Consider the following 13,592-nt stretch of genomic DNA (forward strand, 5'->3'; position numbering starts at 1 on the left):
TCCGATTCGATTGAATGAAACCTGTATACTTTCAATGATTAGCTTGTACGGTGCATGTATCGTTGTATTGTGTCATATATAATTAATGTATTGTAGTAATGTAACGTAAGTGAGGGGACTAAAATCTACAAGTTCGCTTTTTAGCAGCCCCTCAATTTTCATTTCCATGAAGTTCTTTCAAGAACCAATATGTATTATTATGTTCCAATATATGTAACCATGTCAAAGTGTATTACCTGTGTTTGATTGGAAATGAAAAAAAAAAAAACATGCATGTGAACATGCATGTGTGAAATGATAATGAAATGAATGAATCATGTAGCCTATACAAGCAAGTCTGTACTGGCAGTAACAGTGCTAGCTTTGATTTCTGTTACTAATGGTGTGAGATTGGGTGATTAGAAGGGAGATGTGACCCTTTCGTTATATCCCATCTCAAAGTAACTGCCATCATTAAAGTCAATCAAAAAAGTTATAAACTTGTCCCCACCGATCACTATGTAACACATCACATTCTCTCTGTGTGTGCCTGTCTGTCTCACTAGCTCTGTATAAGATTATGCATACACGTGTATGTGTTTGCATGAGTGTCAACATTTTATCGAACTGCAGTCTCACATTATTCATAACAATACGAAAACAAATAATCACATAATATGTAAATAGATCTATTTAACTGACCGTGTAACAAGTTCTGCCATCCATCTTGACATACTCAATGCAATTCTATACTTTGAATCCAGGATGTATCGGGTAAGCCCCAGGCACGCTTTTTGGTTGTCAGGAACAACCTTTCTTCCAACGGGTTACAGTTTGTTATTCAGACGATTCGTTATTTCGAAGGTTCGTTAATCAGAAAATGAAATAAGGTCAATGAATAAGGTTTGTTATTCCGAAGGTTCGTTAATCCGAAAAGTGAATAACGGTTCGTTCGTTAATCCGAAAAGTGAATAACGGTTCGTTCGTTGATCTAAAAATGAAATATGGTTCGATATTCCGAAGGATCGTCAATCCGAATATGAAATAAACTTCATTTCGTGACACTATATGGTACTTTTAAAATTGGAAAAAAGTAGGATATTACGCAATGGAAAATGAAATAAAAACACCACGTACACACACCCACACAATTATAAACTAAACTAACACCAACACACACGATATACATACTTTTGGATTGACCAACTGGAATACAATCGTAATTCATGATTGGGTTATTGATGAAATAAAACTATTTTTTCCTTCTCCAGTATATATACCTCCCTTCTCCCCGTTTTACATCTTCATCGGGATGAGCTATTCTTCGCCATTTTTTTTTTTCAATTTTGGGAACAACGAACCTGATTTCATTTTTGGATTAAAGAACCTTCGGAACATCACCCCTCCCAAAGATATTCATATAATTTGAATGTTATGTAGTCGTGTGGAATGATGTTACATGAATCGTAAGATGAACAACAATACCAGCTTTTGATCTTATATTGAAAAAAAAACAACAACACAAGATTACTCACAGTCAAAATAAAGTTGAGGACATGAGAATTCAAAATCGACAGGTATGTATCAAAAATCCTCCTTAATAAACACCACCGGAATCAAAATGTGTTTCTGCTTTAAATAGAGATGCCTTTGGCAACCCGATACAAATATCGAGCAATACAGATTGCAGAATCAGAAGCAAAAGAACAACAAGCAAACACACAAACAAACAAACAAACAAAAACACTGTAAAATCAAAATGAAGATATTACATTGTGACTTTATTCCTATCGTTAATCTTTAAACCCGACTTTAGAAAAAAAAATAAATACAAAAGATTTTTTTTATTTCATTGCCCGTCTTTACAGACAACTTTACAGGCAAAAAGTGATAATCATTAGCCGTTTTCGGCATAAAATGCTCACTTCTGTCCAGCTTCAAGTCTTTGAAATCAACATTCTGATAACTCTGGAAGAGAGCGGTCCTTTTGATTTTTCAAAACGTTTGAAAGTCTGGTTTCCTCGAGGTAAGTCAAAGTAAAGGGTCATGTTGCAGGGTATTTAACAAGCTTTGAAATGACATAAAACTTCATCGTAGCAATTAAAGCATGCTTTCCATGAAGAGGATCGATGTTGTCAAAGTCTCATTAAAAAATCTCAAAATGAATGATTATAATTACAGATTTTTTACAGATTATTTTACCCGTCTGCTGAGAGTCTGTAAATGTTAGATTGATGTGAGATAAAAATTAACAATTAGAAAACACAGGCAGACTTGGCTCTCGAATGTGACATGGGACTAAGTCGTGAATGGGACTGGAAAACATTATAGGCCTGGTATAAAATAACAGTATTTACGCGTGTGTCGCATAGAGCGTTTACTAAAAACGTGCACGCAGCGCATGGTCATCTCAGCTGCACGGGAGGAGAGCGATGGCCAAGAATCAATCATTTACTGGGAACCTAGCAACGGAGACCACACGATGAAGCAACGTCGCTCTTACTCCTTCTCTCATCACCGTCTAGTCCTCCGAAGAGCCAGTGTGTCAAGTGCGTTTACTCAGCCAGTCCAGGGATCCTCCTCTTCTTTCCAAACCAACAGATGAAAAGGGGAAGCTGTTGCAAAACTAATCTGATTTCAGGGGGTTGAAATTGATGCCGAGTGTGGGAAGTGTCAATAACATTTCTTGTGTTTAACTTCTGAATGCTTGTGCGTGAGGGAGATAACGAACGAGTTCACGTCGTCTTCTGGAGATAAAAGCGCGAAGCCGGAGCGTCCTGCGGGGCATTTTAGCCGACTTTCTATTCAGATCGTGTTGTGATCGTGGCCGGAAAATGTCCATTTCTTAACTCTCCAGTGTAGTGGTTGCATAGACTCTTTTCTATTTATATATCTGACCAAGAGTTTCTGGAACATCCCTCTCGCGTACAACTCGATATTCGTTCCCTCTCAGCGGGTGGTGGCATGATAACACGGTTGACTTGATAGTCTGTCGAGAGTAATTCTTTTGAATTGACTTTGTCCCGCCGTGTGGTCAAAACCATCTTTATGAAAACAATTATTTAAGAAGAGCACGTTTCTTTTAGGAGGTTTAAGATTTTATTACATCCATTGCCATCCCCTTTCCCCAATATCTAAGCACGCTTATTCAATTTTTTGTGATATCTGTCCAAGTGCCAGATTGATTTGTCCAAAGTTTCGTGAAGCAAAATGTTAATGTGACGTGATTTTGAGTGAGGTTCCCTATATACGTGGAACAGTCACATTTGACTCTCAAGTGACTGCAACTTTCTGGCTTTCTTGATTATCCACTTCGTTTTTATAATCTCCGATCTATTATCCAAGCATCAAAATCAACCTTGAATAGTATATGAATGTTAAACTTCTCTCTTTTCATCTGAGAACTTGATAAATAGTCAGCATGGAGACAGCGACCAATGCATTGTTCTCCTTTGATGCATTCCCAAAATGACAAAATTCGTAACCTCTAATGTTCCAAAGTGCTATTTACATCCACCGACAAGTCGTCCTACCTGCTCCACTCACTTCAATCCTGTCGTCAAACTTTAACGAGCAAGCATGTCGTATGTGGACAGTTTGTCGCACCTCGCGAGCAACGACACGAACTCGTCGTTGTATCTCTGCGAATCCGTGTCCCTCGACCCGGCGTCTCTGGCCGTCACCGTCATCACCTACTCCACCATCTTCTTCCTGGGCGTGACCGGCAACATCCTCGTTGCCTTGGTGATTTGGCGCCACCAGGACATGCGTAGCTCCACAAATTACTTCCTCCTGAATCTCAGTGTGGCGGACATGCTGGTCCTGCTCATCTGTGTCCCGGCCGGTATGGTAGAGGCTTACTTTCCTATAGATGGTTACCCGCTCGGAAAATTCATGTGTAAGTATAAACGGCATTATTTCTAAAATATATTATAAACTGTAAACCAAGTTAACAGTCTGAAACTACCATAGCAAAGAGATAAAAGCAGGAAGTCTGAATCGCTGCAATTTTCACACTTGCATTTTTTTTTTTGAATGATCAGAAAAGTTTCTTTTCTTGCTGTTTTCTTTGTCCGGGTAGTAATGGGTCAAAAAATGTGCAAGCATCTGCATTTTAGGTCTTCTCAAACAGACGACGTCTACGATCCATCTTATTCACCATAGTCACATGATAGTAACTTTAAAGCATTGTGAATGTGATACGGTGGTTGATAAAATATGAACTTTCTCTTGTGGTGATTTATGATGTGCACTCCATGTGACTGTGGTAAGGGCTGTAGGTGAATCCACGTGATTGATTATGATAGATATGCCTGTTTCGTAATTCTTTTGCTGGTGGGTCGCTGTTTATCTTTACATGTTTATCTTTACCTGAATGAACAATATAACAACATTAAACAATTCAAACACATCTAGAATGAAGACTCCTATGATGCGTTTAAAAAGATTATTTCAAGACTGCACAGCAAACATCGTTGTGGGATGGGAAAACTAACGTGGAAATCAAGTTACCGACTGATTGAAATAACAATACTGCTGAACAAGGAAAAATGATCTGGTGCACTCTAAAGAAAAATCCGAGTCAGAACTGACCCGGAATTGGGTCCGTTGGGGTCACACACCGTTCCGGGTCAAAAATGACTTGGAATTTGGTCATGCAGATCCCGAATTGGGTCACCCTGACCCAATTCATGACTCTGAATGGGTCATATCTGACCCCATTCCTTGTCAATTCTGACCCGGAACGGTGTGTGACCCCAACGGACCCAGTTTCTGGGTCAGTTCTGACTCGGATGTTTTAAGAGTGTGACAGAAAATGTGTTTAATGCCACTTTAGCATCAAATTGACGTGAATAGGTAGAATGAAATGAAATAGTGTTAGAAATTTCACTGAAGTCAGACATGATATGACAAAGTTTCGAAATTTTGAAGTTCCATCGGTTTTCATGAGAGTGATGTTTTTAGTAATCACTTGAGTAGTGACAGCAGCACCTCGCAACACTCCCGTGGGTTGAGAAGGAAGTTTTATCATAAAAATCAACATTTGCGCAATAATCAAGTTACCCTAATGGGCAATTCCGCAGTTAGGTGGACATGACATGGATAAAAGAAATGTACCTCTTTATCTTACTCTTTAATTTAGGTACCAACTAATACCATGGATGTTCACCAATCATTAAGGTCTTTCAAGTTCAGTAGATTTTATTTTTTGTATTCATTGCTTTTGCGAGATCTAAAACCATCATTTAAGATGTACGTGTGGGACTGGGGATGCTGAAATTCACTTAAATGCAAATTACAGTGGATTCCTTTGAAAAATTTTCCTCAAAGTTTTGCTAAAGGGTAAAAGATGAATACATTTAAATACTCTAAAAGTCATGTGACATTTTGTCAATTACAAAAGGGTGAAATGACCTGCGGAATTACTCCGGACAAATGTAACGTTACTAACCGTAACGTTACTAACCATGCTTTTAGGGGTCTAGCTAATAAATATAGTGGTCGAACTGCTAAAGATATTTGCATGAACATCTGTCATGATGCAATAATCGAAATAAATGCAACACTTTGCTTGAAGTAACTTGAATTTTTGCACACTTTTTGTTACAAGACATTGATTTTTTTCGTCATGTCCTTTTTTCGTAACGTTACCCAGCCCTTTTAGTTGCCATAGCAATTCTAATATTTATTGGATTGTATTCATCGTGTTCATTCTTTTCTATATCATAAACCTGGGAAGGATGAACATGTTTTTTAACATGATTTTGACTTGAAATTAATAAATGGTGATTTAGTAGTAAAAATAAATATCTAAATTTGTTTAAATGTAACGTTACTAACCGCGGAATTGCCCTAATGCGTTATATCACAAACCCCATCATTCCAGTCAGGCACAGGCGCAGAAAACTGCGCCTCCCGCCAGGCGCAGAAAACTGCTACTTTGGGGTTATCCGCCCGAGCGCCGAGCAAGTGTGCCCGCTACAATCGATTCTCGTAGTTTTCGCGAACAGTCGGTTCCATTGATATCGTTTGTGTACCAGGCGCCCGTTACTGCTTTTTACTGATTTGCAGTGCACTAAGTACTGTATGCAAGACAAATTGCCAAAACACGATAGTATGTATGTGTATACTGCACTGTATCACCATAATTATATCGAAATACAGCATGCATCAGGCACATCCAGAGCCATACGCTCTCACCAACAAACACCATGCGCTATATAGGTCTCTCCACACTGACCATAGCTCATTTATAAATCAAGAAATAGGCTAGTGAGATTGAGAATGAAGTAGGAGTCATTGGGATTACCTTGCTGTTACGATGTTACGCTGTTCTGCTTCCTTTGCAGAATCATCTGCAATTAACTCTGATAACTCATGTTTATTATGTGCTCTCTTGTATAACTCTGTCTCTCTGGAATCTAATCTAAAACTGCAATACCTATCGCATAGCCCCTGCCTTTGTGCTTTGCCCATGGTCAGTTCAAGACCAGGGAGGTACGAGGTAGGCCCCACAGAGAGCCTGGCCGCACTTTCACAACACTTTCCTTGTTTTAAACTGCTGCCCTATGTTTACTCAAAAGAGATAAGAACCCAACCTGCCGGGGAGAGTACCACAGAGAAGAGAGAGGGGGAAAGAGATGATGCGTTGAGAGATGGAAGGTGGCTGTGCTGGGGGAGAGAAAGGGAAAGAAGCCACGAGAGGGGGTGAGAGAGGAGAAGGGAGAGAGGAAGGTCTGATAGGAAGGAGTACATTTCTGTTACACTAGCCAACCTGTTGCACAAGGCTAAAAAGAGGGCAAACCGGTGGTCATTCAAAAAACATTTACCTAATTATGTATTCCGACCAGAATTACGCCAGATGTCAAGGTTTTATTCCCCTAGAAATGATTATTATGCAAGATTAGGTATTTGGCTTACTACAGAGGAAATATCAGAAAAGTGTCAAGGTTAGAATTTTCGTACGAAATTAATATCGATTAGGTGTCTTCATCACCTAAATTTTCTCCATGCCTTTTACACTACGAGCATCGCGTGGCATGATGGGTATTGTCATTATAATATTCATGATAGCAGAAATCGGCGCTTTTCGACAGGCGCAGTTTTCTGCGCCTGTGCCTGACTGCATTCATTTCAATTCAATTGAAATTCAATCTAAACTTTATTTCACTTCTTTCAACAGGGCACATGTCAAATAAACATGTACGGCATATGCAAATCATCTTAAAATTCATTCTTGTAAGGTTATCCATATCCTCCAATATCTTGATCTAGATGGGATTTATGATATCTTTTGATGGAAAAGAAAAAGAAGTTTAGAGAATTATTCCATGCCGGGCTTTAGGAGAATATAGAATCCTATTAAAGCTTCCGTCATTCAGTCTCTCTTTTTTTTATCGTTTTTCACAAGTCCAACACAAACATTGAGTGGAAATGATTATATTTTACGCTCAAGATCGGCGTGTTGAAGTGCGTGGAGTAAGGTCGAGAGCCTGGTTTAAAGGAATAAAATGATTATGTTGGTTTGGTTTCGTTATACTCGTTTCTTCAGCAACTCCTGATTATCCTACGTATATAACTTGGTAATAAGACTCCCCTTCAAAGAGCTCATGTTGTTGGATTTCAGTGATAAGCAAAGACCTCCTGCTGTAATGTCTCAAGTTTTATTTTTGTTTTAGTTATGTGTGTGTGTGTTTTTTTTGGGGGGGGGGGTATAGGGGTTAGAAAGTATTCAGAATACTTCAGAATATATTCAGAATATTTATGATTAACATTAAAGACTCTTGTCTTCTAATAATCATGTATTCTTTTTTACTTCTGTAGAGGACAATTTAAAATGGGTTAGATGGATTAGTATGCAGATGAATGTTGGAACCACTTAGCGATTACATACACCAATATAATACATTTCACATAATAGAGGATTATTTAGAAACTTTATTCTTAAGAAATTCTATTTGACACCAGCGCTGTTCTCAAGATCAGAATTTTCGAGCTCGCAGCTCCCTCTTCAGCATGTTGGTGTTTAAATGATAACTGCCTTCAACTCTTAATGATTTTTTTTTTCAACATAATTTGATGGAGCTTTAACGTCGAGACATATGCACTTTTTCTCTTTTCGTGTCACTTGACACTTGTAGGCCTCTTCGTTATCAGGCTTAATTGAGGGCTGTTTAGGGATGTTAATTGATAACCTATGGCTTCATTATGTCTAATGGGGAGGGGTGGATTGGCATGAATCTGACATATACATCATGCCTTCGTTATTGAAGCTATGAAGCAAGTTAAGCTCTGTCGGGAACACCAATAGGCCTATTGCCCAGATCCAATGTAGAAAAGGCCTCGAAACATGGGGGTTGATATTTCATACACAGTAGTTATATTGAAGTCTGCCCTGCAAAAATACGAATGCATCCATAGGCTATAGTCTCGTCTCTGACGATATTGACGAAAAAAAACCTTTTACGGAGTGTTGTGTGCCCTCGTCCCTATACCATTGTTGCCTATACGAAGATGCTCGCGCGAGAAAGAAGCATAGAACGGAGTAAGTGTTAAAGCTTCCGGCATTGCGTGAAGTATTGAATTATCTCACTTTTGGCTGGGTGTACTCCCAAAGGAACGCCGAGAACTAGGATAATAATTCCAACTATTTCTTGCAAACAGCACTTGATGTAAAAAAGGTGAAAGGAACTGACGATTTTGTGTGTACCTACTGGCCTGCCCTTGTCTTCTCTTGTAACGCACAAGACACGAATATACACACACACACACACACGCACACACACACACACACTTGCCCCCGATGCAATTATTTTACATGTGTATCTTACATTAATGTGTGTGTGTGCGTGCATGCGTGTGGTTGTGTATGTGTATACATACATACATACATACGTGAGATATAGCACTGTCTCATTACGGAGTTATAATGTGTTAAAGTTCAGACGACGGAACATCGCTTGCACGTCCACACACAAAAGTACTTTGGTTAAAAGTTTTAGAGCGGATTAGTGGACGAAGATAAATTCTATTTAAAAAAACCCCTTCATTTCGGGAACTTTTCACACAAATGGTAATGGCTATGGGAAATGTTGGGCTTTGCATTCGATAAGATGGCAAATATAGGTCTTTGTTTTGCTTGCCATATTGTTGATCTGTTAGTCTGCCGACTATACCTATTCATTGTTTCTGGGTTAATCTATCCTCATAAAGTTGTTCATCATACGCAGAAGACAAACCCATTAAGATTTAACGATTTTCCGGCTCCAGAATGCATTACTTTCCGTTAAGGTTGCTATAAGCCTTTGTTATATCTGCTATAATAATCTGTGGTCCTCAAGTTTTCTCCATTCTTGTGTCTGTGACGACAGGATTGCGGAAAGCGTCATGCTTTATATATATCTCGTGGGATTTTTCAGGTTTTTTAGCGGACTTGACATCCCGCTGGCAATGCATTTTACGTGGTCTGTGAAAATGCTGCGAAATTTGACTTGCATGCATTTTTGTATACGGTATGCAACTGCGAAGAGGGTTATTGACCTACATGTGATGAAAACTATTCAAAAAAAAAAAAAGAAGACAGTACTTTTATTTGCTCTCAGCACGTCCTGCATATAGGACAGAACAGAGTACTAGCATGAACATTTAAAAATGGTTTGAACAATTATTGTTAAGTTATTCCTGAATCTAAATAATATAAAAGTTGTTGACTTTTTAATGAGGAGCGTAAAGGTAGGGATACAGTGGTATGTTGAAGAGAGTATCATTTTAAAAACTCCCATAAAGTATTGAAAGTGGAAGGTAACATTTAGTACATTTTTATTGACCATTAGATTCTGAATTGAATTTTGGTCTGGCTCACTGTAAATTCCAGTACATTACTAGGCTATTGCAGACCCATGCACTGCATGTGTGTCCATCATGTATATTTTGTGAAGAAAGTTCATCAAAACTTACAAACATTTCTATATACATTCTTGCCACACAAAATGTTATTACATCAGCTCTTATACTTTTAGATTTGTGTTTATAGATAAAAAATACAGAAGACTGCAAAAAAGGCTTAAGTGGCTGACACACAGAACTACTGAGTAGTTAAGAGTTTTGTGCATTATTCAAATTGTAGATAACTGTTGACTTCCAAATTTCTAAGCAGTGGCCTAAACAAGTCCCCTGAGGTTCATATTTAATGTTTTGCTGCATTTTGGGAGGTCTGTAAAAGGTATCCCCTACCTTTAAGTCCCTGCACTATGATTAGAGTGTAGACGCATGGTTCTGTCCAAAATCAGTTACGAACTACTATCTGACGCCACAAATCAAAACCGGACGTACTGGATTTATGCAATGCAAATGCACATAATTTTGACTTATGTTGATTTGTAATACCCTGATCATCACTTATTTGGTCACAAGAATGTGTAAATATACGTGTCTGGTCTATCATAATAATGTTTTTTCAGCTTTTTCTTTTTTTAAATTTTTCTCAATTACTACTATGATTAACAAACGACATGAGAACGCACCTTCTAAACTCGGCATAGCTTGAAAGTTTGCACATTTCCAAGGTGACTGGGCAGTACTATTTCGTATAATAACTATATTCTCACTTGTGAGTATGTCTATTCAAAGAAACAAAAATGCACTGTTTTCACATTTATTCTGGTCCAAATCTACCGCATACACTTTGTTAGATGGGTTACACCTCCTTTTCGTTGTTGTTGTTGTTCTTGTTGTTCTTGTTCTTGTTGTTGTGGTTGTTGTTCTTGTTGTTCTTGTTGTTGTTTTCGTTATTCCAAGAGTTCACTATTCCAAAGGTTCGTTTGTCCCATAACGGAAGGATGTTCCTTTAATCCAAAAATGTAAGAGGATATACTTCAGATCGGAGAAGACTGAATAGGCTAATTTCGCTGTATGGGCATAAACATTGTTAGGATGTTGGAATATGACCTAACTTTTAAAACATCGTTCTTTCCGCCATGCTTGGTAAAGAGACCATGCACCTTCGTGATTTATATTTGAAGACGAGTATTAAGAATACATGAGAAGACAACTGATTTTATGTCAGGACAATAATAATTGACCATGCGAAGATCCGGCCCTGAGTGTGTTCAGAATATATCGTAAACTATAATGTATTCTTGAAGTTAATTTCCATCAAAAAGCGATGAAATTTTCATTATTCGATTTTTAAGGTCACAGAAATTCCTACGAGACCTGATTATCGTTGTGAGTCAGGCTTTAACCTTTTCGAGATGCGAACCGAGGCGACCATTTCCTGTGCTACTGTGACATAATAATACGCGAAGAGGATTTTCATGCAAATCGGAGACAAGTCAGTTTGGGCTGCTGCATGAGGACTGTGTGTGATACCCTGCTGGCCCCATCTTTTATTTCTTGTTGACGACTTTGCCTGTATTGCTTCATGTTAAACGTCTTTGAGGTGGACTTCTTCCATGCCAGGGAGAGGGGGAGGAAGGATGGTCTAGCGGCAAAAGATAAAATGTGATAGAATAGATGCGATTAGAGCTCATTGCAACCTCACGATCGGATGAGAAGTCACGGCTGTAAACTTGGTGGAACATTTCCATTACTATGTGAATATAATTATGTATATATACCCTTTTTAATACCTTTTTTTTTAGATTCCTGCAGGACAGGAAAATATTACATATGAATTTGACGAAAGACAGACCTGTGCTGAGAAACAGCAACAACATTTACAAAATGTGGTTCTAATGTCAGTTAACTGGTGATGTCAGACGTTGATGTGGGTTCACAAGTGATGATGAGTAATAAACCACGCGTAAACAGCAAAAGTCCTGATGAACCTATAACAGAAAATGATCATAAAACTAAATTACTGTTGCAATATCGATAGTTTTGTTAACATAATAATAATGATAATAATAACCAATATTTATATAGCGCTTTTTCTAAACAGACGCAAAGCCCTTCAACAATTTTAACAAAGTACAAGAAATCAATATATTTTACCAAACAAAACAAAACAGAGAAAGGACAAAGCAAAACAAATAAACAATGACTTTAAACTTGTCAGATCACTATCAGCAGTGGAATTAAGTAAGTGCTATAAAGAGGGCTTACTCCCTTTATCAATAATGATGGAGCTGATGATGTTGATAGTTATAAAAATTATCTTTTCTGTGGCACATGTTGATATTTCATTTACACATGGAATTTGTCCATTCCAATGATAAATGCCTGTGTCATTGTCGTCGTTATCACAATATAGTTCATGTCATATTATCGCGTTCGTATTTGGTGTGCTACGTAGTCACAGTTGAAGCTGGTTGATAAAATCACTCGCTAGTGATTGGAAGAATTTTCGTTGCTGTGTGTCTTCCGATATGCATCCGATTTCACATCCCGCTTTGCATCCAGAGCACTACCATCGCTTCCCCCAGAAAACATCGACCCCCCCCCCCCCCCCCCCCCCCACTCTTCCCCATCTCCTTTTCCGTGCTCACGTTGACTTTCATTGCGGACTTCGGCCCCGAAGGGAGTGAACCACGTGTTTAACGACTGGCGGACAGACATTTATAGAGCTGATGTTTGGGTGTAGCTAAGAACCTGTCACTTGGAAATCACGTGACAGGGTCCAAAAAACCCATCAGCAAAGAACTGAGATGGGGGTGATGAATTGCCTGAAGAAAATAGAGAAAAGCTATTTAATTATCATGAGCGTTAAGTGATGATTTTGTTAAAGTTTTTGTCATATCAATTCCTAAAATAGTGACTTTGGGTTAACAAATACAATTTTCCTTTCTCTCTCTCTCTCTCTCTCTCTCTCACACACACACACACACGCACACACGCACACACACATACACACAAACACGCTCCCTCCCTTTCTTTCTCTCTTTCTCACACATATTCCTCCTCTTTGTCCAACTGTGTGTTGAATATAGGGGATTCGCCAATTTACGTTATGCGTCCATAAATGGGAATTTTCAGATCATAAATGTGCATAGTCACGTGCCAACCGCGTCAGAATTCTCATATTCAAGATCCTCGATCACACAATTTTGAAAGCAGCATTCTTGCTAATGAAACTTGTGTTTGAAGTGTATAGGTATCCTTGGAAACGCCACAATTTGAGGCAAGATATACTAAAGCTTCAATCTTATGACAGAAATCTTGACAACTGATGATTTTGACATTCAGTAGGACGGAGTGACAATCTTCAAGCCAAAGAATATTTCTAAAACTTATCTTTCTTTTTTTTCTTTTTTTTAAAAGCAAGAGAATAGCTGGCGGCTAGAATAAAGACACAGGGTGACAAATAGACAGTGATAACCCAGTAAAAGCTTGATTGATGCGTGTGCGTGTGTGTGAGTGTGTGTCATTTAGCAGCACAAGAGAGAAGAATACAACTATATATAAGCTGATATTTATTCATATTAATTTCATTGTTAACATGGACCTGATATCGAATGAAATAAAAATAAAGAATATCATAAAATAGAAGTGTTTGTGTGGGCGTGTGTATGTGTGTGATGTCTCCTCGTTGAGTCTTTCCCCCAAATATTGTGGTTTGACATCAATCCAGTCTTCTTCCATGTCTTCTAAGATTGATCAAAGTTTAATGAGTG

General features: G+C 38.3%; 1 protein-coding gene across 1 annotated transcript in view; it reads left to right on the plus strand.

Moving 5' to 3' along the window:
• The first annotated feature begins 3,743 nt into the window (after nucleotides 1-3,743).
• Nucleotides 3,744-13,592, plus strand: part of LOC139711489 (uncharacterized) — a 35,531-nt gene continuing 25,682 nt past the window's right edge. Inside the window, exon 1 of the mRNA XM_071623367.1 lies at nucleotides 3,744-3,877. Within this exon, the coding sequence (XP_071479468.1) occupies nucleotides 3,745-3,877 (133 nt within the window). The 5' untranslated portion in view covers nucleotide 3,744. The remainder of the gene's footprint in view (nucleotides 3,878-13,592) is intronic.

This window comes from Diadema antillarum, unplaced genomic scaffold (genome assembly GCF_040938485.1).
Source record: "Diadema antillarum isolate AM-2024a unplaced genomic scaffold, OU_Dant_1.0 seq00001661_RagTag, whole genome shotgun sequence".
Lineage (NCBI taxonomy): Eukaryota > Metazoa > Echinodermata > Echinoidea > Diadematoida > Diadematidae > Diadema > Diadema antillarum.